The 14,129-nt window shown below is 39.9% G+C and overlaps 1 protein-coding gene across 1 annotated transcript; it reads right to left on the bottom strand.

Moving 5' to 3' along the window:
* Positions 1-30: 30 nt before the first annotated feature.
* Positions 31-3,713, bottom strand: LOC133715029 (uncharacterized). The gene is made up of 10 exons (XM_062141335.1): positions 3,365-3,713; positions 2,765-2,901; positions 2,507-2,680; positions 1,941-2,177; positions 1,735-1,835; positions 1,576-1,648; positions 1,421-1,489; positions 1,189-1,296; positions 724-849; positions 31-559 (listed from the first exon to the last, which is right to left on the bottom strand). Exons 1-10 carry the CDS (start codon positions 3,687-3,689, stop codon positions 365-367), a joined length of 1,545 nt encoding a protein of 514 aa, XP_061997319.1. The 5' UTR covers positions 3,690-3,713; the 3' UTR covers positions 31-364.
* Positions 3,714-14,129: the final 10,416 nt, after the last annotated feature.

The following is a 14,129-nucleotide window of genomic DNA, read 5'->3' as shown; positions in this document are numbered from 1 at the left end:
TAACACAGGACTATTCATATGCATTCTTCATCCGATCCAACACATTTGTGGAATGATCAATAATCCATTTGTAACAGGGATCGCTATTGTGAAATGTGAATGTTATATTTCAAGATAGGGCGACCGTAAGTTTCAAACAACCTCATACTTTGCACCTATAATTAAGGGCAGCTTTATTTGATACAACAGTGAATTTACTTAAATGAATGACTAGTTTAGAAAAAAGTTTTTAACGCAATATACAAGCCTCAACTTGAACTGTAAGAAACAGACTGCCCAGTCACAAGCCCGCCAAACTAAAGTATAAAGAAAATGAATGTAAAATCGAATCCAGAACGAACTAATGCACCAACTGCAATGGAAATCAGAACAAAGGCCTCTTTCCATCTAGCATTCCCATCAAATGATCAAAAACCTGGGTCCCTGAATCTCGTAGACCAGAATGCATATATTCGTTAGTTATCCACAACCGAATCCCTGCTATCTGTGAAGCTGTCTCCATCACCAGCTTGAAGTTAACATACATATCTTCATAATAAACAGCAGCCACAACAGGCACCTGACAATGTTGACAAACAGAATTTACTCACTAACGGAAGAAATTGTTGATTATTCACATTGTTTCCGGATAAAAACGGAAAGCAAGAGAGTTTAGATCTCCATCTGCAAATGTTATTGCCAGTTGTCATTCAAGAAGATTAGCTTTGTATAAAGGTAACACACCTTGTTATTATTTAGTGCAGTGATGTCGTATAATGGAGGCCAGTCCTCTTTCTCAGCCAACACATTAGCAGCACCTTTGAATTGTCTTAGAGCATGAATCTCATCAAACATCCATGGGAAGATCATCTGCCGTAGCAACAGTGCAAATTGTGTTTAGAAGGTCGTATTCAAAAGCAAGAAGCAACAACATGCAGGAAGCTAGGCTCTAGATCATCTGCAATGAGACACTTGTCCTATTTGCCAGACAGCTATAGGTCAACCGTGTTACACAATATTCATCATCAACCACATAGATTGGTCCAAGTATCTATTTATGCCATCATGCAAGTATATTTACTTTCATGAAAAACTAGAATCATAATTATATTTATGATCAGCAGAGATCCATTTGATAAACTCATATAACTGGATGTAAACTATCGCTTGCTGTCATTTTGAAAAGAGAATATTCGAGCCTATGACTACCTCCCCTGTGAAATATACAGGACGGCCTTCTTTTGCAGCCTGGACTGCATCAAATTTGCCCTCATCTTCAGCCCTTACTCTATGAGCAGACCACCGTGATGGAGCACCCTTCAAAATATGAAGAACTATACAAATTAATTTTTTTCTTTTTTTAAAGGCCAAGGAAGATAATGAAGTTTAAGGCATATTAAGAACATTTAGTACTGTAATTGAAAGACAATAAAGCAATTACCTGACAGTATATGGACTCGTGCATTAGAGCATAAAGTGGATTTGTATCAAAAGATGACCATTTCTCAAACTGCATAGGTGAAATGGTTTGAGTTTGATGCCACAAATATTTGAAATCTTGGATTTAAAATGAATGAAAAGCAGAGATTTTCTTACAGCATTCAAGAAGTAATAACTGATTTGCTTCAGTGATCCTGGAACTAGTACAGGATCCCAGACCCTCTCAAACCTGGGTTGAAGTAAAGAAATAACTGAATTAAACAATGAAATCACTATAGCATTTAAAAATCTAGGTTCTTGACCAAAAAGCCTTACATGTAGTGTAAGCGCTCAAAACCAGTACTGGATCCTAAGCCAGAAAGACCAAGTGTTTGCAATCCCTTTGGGGTTAGGATGCCCCCGGATGGAAGAGGCACCTGCAAAAATAGAAAGGTGGGTGATTGTTGATTTAAACTATTAGTTTTATTTGTTAACTCTCAGCATTATGAACAGCACCAAGATCATGTGTTCTGGATCCTCACCCCACCTCCCTCAGATTCTGACAAAAAGTTAACAACTTCACGAACAATCTCAGTATCTTGAGGATACCTTTTGTAGTACTTCTCATTCTGACGTATAATCTGTTCAAAGCATGCTCTGTACACGATATCTGCAGTGCATCCATTTCCTATTGGAGGGATACCTCCAGTTAAAAGGACTTGTTTTAGTCCTTGCGGTGCAAAACTCAAGTAGGTTACCCCACAAAAACCACCATAACTCTGCAAAAGGAAAAGGAACTAACTGTAATCCTAGTTAAGTCCCGAAGGCTACAGCCCACCACAAGCAAACTATAAGGAATGACTTAACACATAAGCACTCTCTTGAAGCAAAAAAGCATAACATGAGAGCAACGGCTTCAAATACGTACAAGGAGAATAATATTGAAAGCATTAAGGAATTATTCTATCTTAAGAATGTTCTCCAATGATATATAGATAAAGTAGGTATTTGTGCATATAACAAGTAACTGCAAAGGGGAAGGACCATCACACAGTAGTTGACAGATTACAAGCACACATAAATTACCAAAAGGAAATAGTAATTATACCTGACCCAAAATTGTCCAACGTCCTGCATCAGGAACTAAACGTACTCGAATAAACTCAGCATCATTTACTATATTATTGGCTCGAAAATGTTGTAAGTAATCAGCCAACTTCACATCAGACTTCAGTTGCAACATTGATGAAGGTGTCAAAGGAGTAGACAAACCCGTTCCTCGCTGCAATAGCAAATAAGCCTATTAAGGCATTGCACATCCCCTCAAGAAAGCCAGTTAGTTTAAGTTATGCCTAAACAACCATACCTGATCCAGCAATATGACACGATATTCTTCACAGGCTTTACGCACCCAACCACTGGCTTCAGTTGGTCGCGGGCTTTCGAATCCAGGTCCACCTTGTAGAAATAATAGGTATGGTAGTGGTTGCTCTTCTTTGCCAACTACAACACAAATTGCAGTTCATTAGGGGAGTTATAGAGCCACCGATATTGCTATACAAGGCAAATAGGCAATCCAAAGGTCTAAGCAGCTTGCTTGCCATTACATTGCTACTTCCTCCTCGTTGATCACAAGTCATAACTATAAGATCCACTTGACATACATCAGCAGAAATTTACTTCACAGTTGTACTTTTTCCTCCAAAATTTACTAACTTTTAAGTTACTGAGAAAAGTTAATTCCATATTTTCAGTACTAAGATTACAGCAACTCTTCTGACTCAAAGTTTGATTCTTTACCTTTCCTACATTTCTAAACCAAACAGAAGCAGAGAACAATGGAAATTCAAACGCTAATATCATCGATTAAGCTCAATGCACTGCACAGTTCACTTACAAAACCAATCAAACAGTACAATTACACTGATTAGTTTTCACTGATGATCCCGATTGAAGTTAGATTTACCTGAAACAACTTCGCGAGCGAAGATTGAAATCTTAGACGAAGCCTTAGGATCGGCGGCGGAGTAGTCTAGAGGCACGAAGAAGCGGTGGTCGCGAAGTCGGAGTTCCGGTACGGAAAACCAGTCCCCGGCGACGTGGTCTTTCGGCGAATCGCCGGAGGTGGCGGTATGTACGGACATGGCTGTGAATCTACGCGCCGAGGTCCGTGGATGGCTGAAGTAGCGAAGATTGGTTACTTGAATGAGTGGAAGTGTGCGAAAAGAGAGAGAGGGAATGCGGAGGAGGAGCGAGTTTAACAAAGCGGGTTGCGCGTGAGTTGCCAACATTTTGAGGAGCGAGTTGCGGGATTTTCTGTTACGTAAACACGTGGCTTTATAATTGCGGGCGGCTCATTTTATAATTGTGCAACAAAAATAATAAAAAAGAAAAGGCAAACATGAAAATATTCTTCTTTTTAATAATTGTGGTGAGGTAGCAAGTCATATCAATTATTTTAGTGAATCAGTAAAACACAAGTTATTAATCACACTGAGGGATGTTACTTTAGTGAGTTAGTAACACATTCACACGAACTCAAATGCTCCTTAAACTTGCTGGCCACAAACTAGTGAGGGTTGGACTCAAATGCTAGAGGCTAGACATAGGGGTTCCATCCATGCTAGGCTACAGGACAAATCTTACAACACCAGATATATATATATATATATATATATATATATATATATATATATATATATATATATATATATATATATATATTAGAAAGAGGAAAAAAAACAATGAGATATAGGTGCATTTGGATTCGTGAGTTTGGTTTTGTTAATATTAATATTGGCCTGAATGTCTGATAACCCTGATTGGCGTTTATTCAGAGAAGTAGGAATTCAGGAAACTGTAACCTTAGCTATAATTGAGTTCCTTAGTTTTTTTTTTTTTTTTTGAAAAGGGGTTTGGAACCCAGCCTAACTGGGAGGCTCAGTCCCATGCCCGTTATTATTATTTAATGGATGATTATACAGTGAGGGGGACATAATACCTAAACCTCCAGTACTAGTACAAGAATCCTTATAGAGCACATCCTGGATAATCACAGGTATCTCATCTAACCAATACTCATCTAAATAATCAACACTACCAAGGTGTGCCAACCTATGTGTAACACCATTTGTTTCACGATAGATAGATTGTAAAGAATAAGAGGGGATTGTTTTTTTGTTTTTTTTTTTTTATCAAGACTTAGGTTTTGCAACATTTTCTTGATGAATTAGAAATCACAAAAATTTCTTCACCAAGAAAACAAGGGATATTTCTCTGAATATGCAACATTTAGCTTACTACAACATTTTGCCAGCAAAATTACACAATACAATGACCATTCAAATCCACTACTTCTAAACTGGGAGAGCTTTAGGGAAGGCCTCATGACCAGAAACAGAGATGGTCTGTAACTTGCAGTTAGTCATTGTAATGAACCGAGCAGCATCATTCTCTTCAATGGCGATTGTGTTGATCAAGTTCAACAAAATGTGCTCAAACTCTTCCCCATCAGTCCACTCATGAATCTCAGCCTTAAGAGCCAGAGGGTTCTGGCAAATCTCATCGAAAAGCGGGAAATTCTTCCTTGGCATCACAAAATCTCCTTCCCTCAGCTTCAAGCTAGGGCAATAATCACCAACTCCATCACAAGTAGATCATCCTTTTCCTTCCTTCAGTTGAAGCTTGGATTCTCTCAATTATCACACTGACAGGACCCGCCCCGGATTTCACCCCGAAATCCGAAGTGGCCCTGCGGGGCCCACCTTAGAAGAAATTATACCAAAAATTTGGCGGAACTTCCCCTAAAAATGGACTACCCAAAACCTGTAGAAAAACATTTACACTTCTAAACCATCCATCCTTATTCTCCTGGAGCCACCCTGCTCCCCATAACACAACATTCTCCAATTCACATTACACAATTCCCAACTTAATAACGTAATTCCACGATTATCAGAGCAAAATGAAAGGTATCACAGAATAAAAAGTAAAGAGGGTAAAGGATCAATAACTCCTACAATGCGGAAGCAGTGACAATTATGCCTTAGCGCCATGTACGCCCGACCTCAACTAATCTAGCCTGCAAACTGGGCATTTGAAACCGAAGGGCCCAGAGGAAAGTAATTGAAAAATACGTTAGTGTGAGTGGACAAAAATAATTAATCACAATAATTTAAATGAAGCAAAGCTTTATTACTTTCCCAAATAGTTAAATTTAAAAAGCCTTGATGTATGCAACGTTTATAAAACGTATTTCTTTAAATTCAAAAATCTCGTGAAAACATACCAGCCCCGCTGGTTAAGAGAAATCGGACTAGCCCCGCTAGTCAAGTAATAATAGGATATGGGGGAGAAGAAATCACCATATGGGTAAAGGAGCCCCTTAGGCTCTACCTACCCTTGACTGCCACTCACACATAGATTGTGTGAGGAGGAGAACTAATAACCTCGACTACCACTCACGTGAGGAGGAGAATAAATCACCTCGACTGCCACTCACAAACACAAAGTAAGTGAGGAGGAGACACAATCCGAACGACCCGAGTATGGTGAGGAAAACAATCGAAAACCAGTAAATCCATAAAGCTTCCCCAATATCTCACGAGAAAAAGATATCTTCCAATGACGTGGCCCCGCACGCCAAAATAGTCTCGAAGTCATAAACAAATGGGCAAGAAATAATAAATAATTATAATTTCCTCAGGAAATCCCATTTCCGATAATATTCCAGAAAATCTCAAAATCATCATTCAGGCATTCCCAATGCCAAAACTGAAAGTCGATAAATAAATAAGAAATATAACTCCAATGAAATTCCATTTTGAAAATCCTTCAGAAATCTCAAATCGACGAATAGAAATATATTTAATTCCGAAAACCACCTCAGAAATAATTCGTCGAATATCCATATCAATCATAAATTCAAATCCGAGCATAGAAACTCACGTTCGAAAATCATGATTGAAAATCCAATCAAAATTCCAATAAATATTCAAAACCAAATAATATCCGAAACTAAATAATATGCTCAAAGAATAATATGATAATTAAATAAAGCATTAATTTAAGAAACAACGCATGCATCAATTCTTAAAAACAAAAGTCCACTCACTGTACTATTTAGGCGATCACGCGTACGAGTTCCTTCGTCGAGCAATAGCTCAGTACGTCGCCCTGTACATAAATATAATTCGTGAATAACGATTCGGCAATTAAATACGATTCTAATATCTTATCCTCCTAAATCAAACTTCCAATTTCTTTTCCAATTTAATCCAACTTCATTCGTAATACCTGTTTGGCTCCAATTTTGTTGCAGCTGGTCAACAGTCTCTTTTCTGCGCGGGCGTGCCAGCACCGTTCGGGTGCGATCGTCGGGGGTGTCCCTTGACCTGACTTCTTTCAAGCAATTGTAGACGAGGAGAGCACCAACCTCGTCGTGGGATTCTTTATGCATCGTGGTGAGGACTTTTGCTAATCTTCTTGAAAATCACAATCGATACTCGATGTTGTAGATCGAGCAGAGCGAGAACCACTGGGAAGTAGAGAGAACTTGCTAAAGCGTGACTTTAGCTTGGCTGGTTTGCAAGGGCGTTACCCTTTCTTGGCTGGTTCCATAACCGTTGTGGTCGTGGTACTACAATCGGCTCCCGAGGAGACTTGGACCGAAGTATGTTGACAGAGGGTTTGGTGGCACTGAAAGTCGGCTTCTGAGAAGACTAGGACTAGGAGTGTGATCACCGGTAAGAGAAAGAGAAATTGGTGAGAGTTCTAAGGGAACACAAGTCAGCAATTGCATGGAGTATAGTGGATATAAAAGGAATAAGCCCTTCCACGTGTATGCACCGAATTCTCTTAGAAGAAGGCACCAAACCATCAAGAGAGGCTCAAAGACGTCTCAACCCACCTATGATGGAGGTAGTAAAGAAGGAGGTCCTTAAACTCCTTGATGTGGGCATCATTTATCCCATCTCTGATAGCCAATGGGTGAGTCCAGTCCAAGTTGTACCTAAACGTTCTGGCATCACAGTTGTGAAGAACGAAGACAATGAGTTGATTCCTACCCGAGTTCAAACCGGTTGGAGAGTTTGCATTGATTACCACAAACTCAACACTACTACACGTAAGGACCATTTTCCTTTACCTTTTATTGATCAAATGTTGGAAAGACTTGCAGGTCATGCATATTATTGTTTCTTGGACGGATACTCCGGTTACAATCAAATTGCCATTCATCCGAAAGATCAGGAAAAGACAACTTTCACATGTCCTTTTAGGACATTCGCTTACCGGAGGATGCATTTTGGCCTATGCAATGCCCCTGCAACATTCCAAAGGTGCATGATGAGCATATTTTCTGATATGGTTGAAAAGATCATCGAGGTCTTCATGGACGATTTTTCTCTCTACGGTGACTATTTTGATTCTTGTATATTTAATCTATCTTTAGTTCTTAAAAGATGTCAAAAAACTAACCTTGTTTTAAACTGGGGAAAATGTCATTTTATGGTACAACAAGGTATAGTTTTGGGTCATATTATATCTGCTAAAGGGATAGAAGTAGACAAAGCAAAGATAGATCTTGTACGTTCTTTACCACCTCCCACATCTGTGAAGGAGGTGCGGTCTTTTCTTGGCCATGCAGGTTTCTATCGACGCTTCATCAAGGATCATTCAAAGATCACAAGACCTTTATGTCGACTACTTCAAAAAGATGTACCTTTTGTCTTCGATAAGGAGTGCATGGAGGCATTTGAAAAACTAAAGAAGATGTTGACCGAGGCCCCTATTATCATGCCACCAGATTGGAATCTTCCTTTTGAGCTCATGTGTGATGCATCTGATTATGCCGTAAGAGCAGTTTTGGGGCAAAGGGTTGAAAAGATCCCTCATGTTATTTACTATGCGTCAAGGACACTCAACGATGCCTAACTCAACTACTCCACCACAGAAAAAGAATTATTAGCTGTTGTTTTTGCTTTAGAAAAATTTCGTTCATATCTTTTGGGCACTAAAGTTATTGTTTTCTCTGATCATGCAGCCCTTAGGTACCTACTTACAAAGAAGGAAGCAAAGCCTCGATTAATTAGATGGATTCTCCTCCTTCAAGAGTTCGATTTGGAGATCAAAGACAAGAAAGGATGTGAGAATGTGGTGGCTGATCATTTGAGTAGACTTGTGCATAGTTCAAAGGAGGAAGAAGATGCACTACCTTTGAAGGAAACCTTCCCGGATGAGCAATTGTTTGAAGTACAAGAATTGGGATCAGAAGGAAAAACGAACGATCTCGCTGGGCACCCGAATTTTTCTTCTTCTTCTTTGGAGCCATGGTTCGTAGACATCGTAAATTACAAGGCCACCAAGCTAATTCCAGACAAATTCACTCGAGCTCAAAAGGATAAGTTGATCAAAACCGCAAGGCAATACGTTTGGGATGAGCCATATTTATGGAAGTTTTGTGCCGATCAATTGGTAAGAAGGTGTGTCCATGAATCTGAATTTCATTCTATACTAACCTTTTGTCATACTTATGCTTGTGGAGGACACTTTGGAGCGAAAAGAACTGCTTTGAAAGTCCTTGAATGTGGATTCTATTGGCCTACACTATTCAAGTATGCTTATCTCTTTTGCAAGACATGTGATAAATGTCAACGTACAGGTAACTTGGGTCCAAGGGATCAAATGCCTCAAACTCCAATTATAAGTGTTGAAATATTCGATATTTGGGGCATTGATTTCATGGGTCCATTCCCTTCTTCATATGGTTTTCTTTACATTTCTACTTGCAGTTGATTATGTGTCTAAATGGGTGGAGGCAAAAGCCACTCGGACTAACGATGCTAAAGTGGTTTCAGATTTCCTTAAAGCTAACATCTTTTCTAGGTTTGGGACCCCACGAGCCATAATCAGGGATGGAGGATCGCATTTTTGCAACAGGACCTTTGAAGCTCTTCTTCGGAAGTACAATATTACCCACAAAGTGTCTACACCATATCATCCTCAAACAAGTGGGCAAGCGGAAGTGTCCAATCGTGAAATCAAGCAAATCTTGGAGAAGACTGTGGCACCAAATAGGAAGGATTGGAGCTTGAGATTAGATGACGCCTTATGGGCTTATAGGACTGCCTTCAAAACTCCCATTGGCATGTCACCCTTCCGAATTGTCTATGGCAAGCCATGCCACTTACCTGTGGAGTTGGAACATCGAGCATGGTGGGCAGTAAAGAAATTTAACATGGACTTGGACGTTGCCGGCTTGCATAGAAAACTTCAATTGAATGAGCTTGAGGAAATCCGCAATGAAGCTTATGAGAGTGCTAAGATATACAAGGAGAAGACCAAGGCATTTCATGACAAGATGATAATGAGGAAGACTTTTGTTGTTGGACAAAAAGTCCTTCTTTTCCATTCCCGCCTTAAATTATTTCCTGGTAAGCTTTGTTCACGTTGGATTGGTCCATTTTTTGTTACTAATGTATTCCATCATGGTGCAGTGGAAATTCAAAGTGAAAAGACCGGAATGAAATTCAAAGTCAATGGTCATCGACTCAAACTTTACTATGAGTCCTTTGTGGAGCAAGAAATGGAGGATGTACCCCTCCATGAACCCCCTCCCATTAAGTAAAATTCTTGGTACAAGTCTAGGCTGAAAGACTTTAAACATTAAGCGCTGCATGGGAGGCAACCCATTTAAACCGTAGCTGTGGAGGAGCCATCAAAAGCAGGTTTGCTTTCTTGAACTCTTCCTTCTCTTTTATTTTCATGAATTTTAAGTTGTTTTAAGGTTTCGTTGCGTTAACTTTCTTTTCTATGCTTGATTTATGCTTTGCATGCTTTATATTTGTTTATACATTGAGGACAATGCATGAATTAAGTATGGGGGGGAAGGATTATTGCTTTATTGTGTTTTTAGTAGTTAGTTTTTGTAGTCAAATAAAAAAAAAAATAAATAAATTTAAAAAAAAAAAATTATGTTTCGAGTCATATTTTTCTTTGAGTCTTAGGATGCTCCTAACGTCGAGGATGAACATGTCTCTGAATTCATGGCTGAAGGTTTTCACATATGAAATAGGACTTAATTGAATTCTGTGGTTAATCGACATTGTGATACTTGTATGAAAATTTGATATAGGATTGTAACTTGGTTAATAAAGCATGCTAGGATTAAGTCTAATTCAATTAACCCTAAGTGAGCTGTTGAGCTAAATATATATATATTTTTTGGTAAACAAAACCTCAACTTTATTAATTGAAAACAAACCGAAAATCAAAGCATGTTATGGATCATGTGTAGGGGCTTCAACAGCTCCCTAGCTACTGGAAATTTAGTTACACATAATCGGAATCAAAAACACAAAGGAGTTCATGAAAAAGGAAGACAACAAAAATCAAAAATTGAGAAAAATACGATCAACGATCGATCTTTGAGAAGCAGTGATCGATCGTTTCTGGTGTGATTTTGCAGTCTTGCTTCTTCTTCTTCTTCTTCTTCTTCTTTGGTGTGTCTCTGGTTCTTTTTATGTGATATGGTCTGTATGTGGTTGGTCACCCTTTAAAATGTAGAAGGAGGCCCTTTTATATAGGAGTTGCAAGTTCAAGGGTACTCTTGCAATTAGATCAAGTTTGTTTACTTGTTCCATTTGAATTTCTCTTCTTAGGCTGAATTCTTTGACTTGTAGATCCTTTACAGCTGATATAAAGCATGCTAACAGCTCATATAAAACGTATACAACTCAGCAAAGGATCCCCATGAAGCCTCTAAACAATCTGTCAAGAGATAAGGAAGGTGACTCACTTATCTGCCTCACTTAGGATTGCCTTTTTAGCCCTTCTTTTAACTAGGTTTCATTTCAGTTTTGAATGTGATTTTCAGCAAGATAACAGCCTTGATGTTGACCTTTAAGAGTGTGCAAAATTCTTCTAAAAATCCCCTTAACTTGCTGCCCAAAAGCAGCCTTGAAAAGCCTTCAAGATAAGGTCTGTCAGAAATTTCCAGATTTTCCTTATCTTCTGGTCAAATTTATGGGCTTGTACACAGACCTTGTAGCTATCTTTCTGAAAGTTTCTTAGGCCTATAATGCCCTATGGCATCATTTATTGACGTCCAAACAATAACCTTCCAAAAGACTTTCCAAGAAAGTCTCCAAAAGACAGCTCCAATATGCTTCATAGATAAGACTGAAGGTGGAAAGCTGATCAGGAGGCCTGCTTTGTGCAACGTTTCTGACTTCATCCTTGACTATTATGACCACTTGATTTGGCTTTATTATAGTGAAATATCTGGTTTTCAAATGTAGTCAAGAATTGCTGCCATGGTGCCCTCAAAATATCTTCAAAATGGGGTCCAAATACAGAAGAAAATAAGGCAGATTCCAGTTTTCATTTTCTGCTTCTCAGCAACTGTTTTGCACAAATTTTTCCACAAGCTTCCCTTATTGTTTCTGACCACATAAATGGTTTTTCTTCATCTTTTGCATCACTATAATATATCTGAGCCTTAACTTGCCACAATTGAGCTCCTATTTTTCCATGGTTGATCCACAAACCTCCTAAGAAAATAACAAAGTTAGTTTGATCTTTTTAACAAAATAACTAAGCAAAAGTGTAAAGGATTAAACTATAAATTCGTCGCATTTTATGCTCCTATTAAATTGCCTCACACTTAGCTTTTGCTAGTCCCTTAGCAAAATCAAAACTAACAAGACTGAACAAAGACTTGACAAAAAGCAAGTAAATGACTTTACTGCTCCGAACTGTTGTCTCAGAGATATCAAACTCATGGCTTTCACGTTAAACACTTAATCACATAGATAATTCCAAGGTTAATAAACATTTGACACTCATATGACTAAGTAAGATATGGAGAACTTAAGTTATACAGTGAATGATAGCGTGATTCGAACAAGTCCAATCCAAACTCACAGCGAAGGTAGTGTTCCAGTGTGCGGTTGAGTACCTCGAACTTCCCATCAGTTTGGGGGTGATATGCGGAGCTACGGCAGAGCTTCGTGCCTTGGAGTTTGAAGAAGTGTTCCCAAAAGTGGGAGATGAAGATTCGATCACGGTCACTGACAATCGACTTCGGCATTCCGTGAGGTCGGAAAACCTCCTTAGTGAACACATCTGCAATTTGAGCCGCTGAGTAGGGGTGGGTAACCGCAATAAAGTGACCATATTTCGAGAGTCGGTCGACGACGACCAAAATGGAGGTCTTGCCCGACGACCAAAATGGAGGTCTTGCCCTCGGATGGTGGAAGACCATCAATGAAATCCATGGCAATATCGACCCATATGTTCTCCGGTACCGGAAGCGGTTGGAGCAAACCCGGGGGGTTGATGGCTTCGTAGTTGTTGCGTTGGCACTGGTCACAAGAGGCTACATAGGTTTTGACATCACGTCGCATTCCTGGCCACGCAAAGCTACGAGAGATGCGTTTGAATGTTCGGAGGAAACCCGAATGGCCGGTAGTGAGGGTGGAATGAAATTCATGTAGAAGCTTGCAGCGCCACTCGGAGTGTTGTGGAACGAAGATGCGGTTTTTGTACAGCAGTTTGCCATCCTGAAGACTGAAGCCTTTCTTAACCTCTTGACCTGCCTCTAATGCGGCGATGATATTGTTGGCTTCGACGTCCGAGCGACAAGCACATTGGATGGCGGTGATGCTGTCGAAAACTGGGGAAGAAAAGCCTTGTATGCTGCAGAATTCGTGGTGGCGAGAGAGGGTATCAGGTACAGTATTTGAGTGGCCAACCCGGTATCGTACTGTGTAGTCGTAGCCCAAGAGTTTTGAGACCCATTTGTGTTGTGCAGGTGTGTTGACCCGTTGATTGAGCATGTGCTGTAGAGGTTGGTGATCAGTGAGAATGGTAAAGTGATGACCCAAGAGGTATGGTCTCCACTTCTCGACCGCTTGCAGCACCGCAAGCATCTCTTTTTCATACGTCGACAAGGACTGGTTCTGTGGGGACAGGGTTTTGCTGAGGAATTCAATTGGGTGTCGGTTTTGTGTGAGTACTGCTCCTATGCCTTGGCCACTAGCATCTGTCTCAATGTAGAATTCGTCCGTGAAATTGGGTAATGCAAGAACAGGAGCAGTGGTGATTGTGTTCTTGAGGTCTGTGAAAGTTGTTTCGGCCATGGGTGTCCAAATGAAATTGCCTTGTTTGAGCATGTCATTGAGGGGCTTCGCAAGTAGACCATAATGTTTCACAAAGCATCTGTAGTAGCCCTCTAGGCCAAGAAACCCGCGCAAGGCTTTGATGGTCTTTGGTTTGGGCCATTGCACAATGCATTGGACTTTGGCAGGGTCCATGGATACACCTTGGGCTGAGATGATGTGGCCCAAATAGATGATGCTTGATTGTGCAAAGGTGCACTTTGAGAGCTTGACATGTAGTCTGTGGGCATGTAAAATGTGTAGAACTTCTCGGAGATGTAAGAAATGAGAGTCTAAGTCCTTACTATACACCAAGATATCGTCAAAAAACACTAGAACATATTTGTGAAGTAAATCACGAAAAATATGATTCATAAGTGCTTGGAATGTAGATGGTGCGTTAGAGAGACCGAAAGGCATTACCACAAATTCATAGTGACCTTCATGGGTGCGGAAAGCCGTTTTGTGTATGTCGGCTTCGTGCATGCGAATTTGATGGTAGCCAGAGCGGAGGTCCAACTTGGAGTATATGGATGATCCATGGAGCTCATCAAAAAGTTCATCGACTACGGG

This window comes from Rosa rugosa, chromosome 6, assembly GCF_958449725.1.
Source record: "Rosa rugosa chromosome 6, drRosRugo1.1, whole genome shotgun sequence".
In the NCBI taxonomy this organism is placed as follows: Eukaryota; Viridiplantae; Streptophyta; class Magnoliopsida; order Rosales; family Rosaceae; genus Rosa; species Rosa rugosa.
Note: the sequence above shows the minus strand (reverse complement) of the source record. Positions and strands in the feature narration are given on the sequence as shown.

Excerpts from the sequence above, each read along its gene's own strand:
- LOC133715029 (XM_062141335.1), bottom strand. The coding sequence starts at position 3,689 with ATGTTGGCAACTCACGCGCAACCCGCTTTGTTAAACTCGCTCCTCCTC. Across the intron at positions 2,902-3,364 it reads CGCTCGCGAAGTTGTTTCAG|TTGGCAAAGAAGAGCAACCA; the intron begins GTAAATCTAACT and ends TTTGTGTTGTAG. Across the intron at positions 1,836-1,940 it reads CAGAATCTGAGGGAGGTGGG|GTGCCTCTTCCATCCGGGGG; the intron begins GTGAGGATCCAG and ends CTATTTTTGCAG.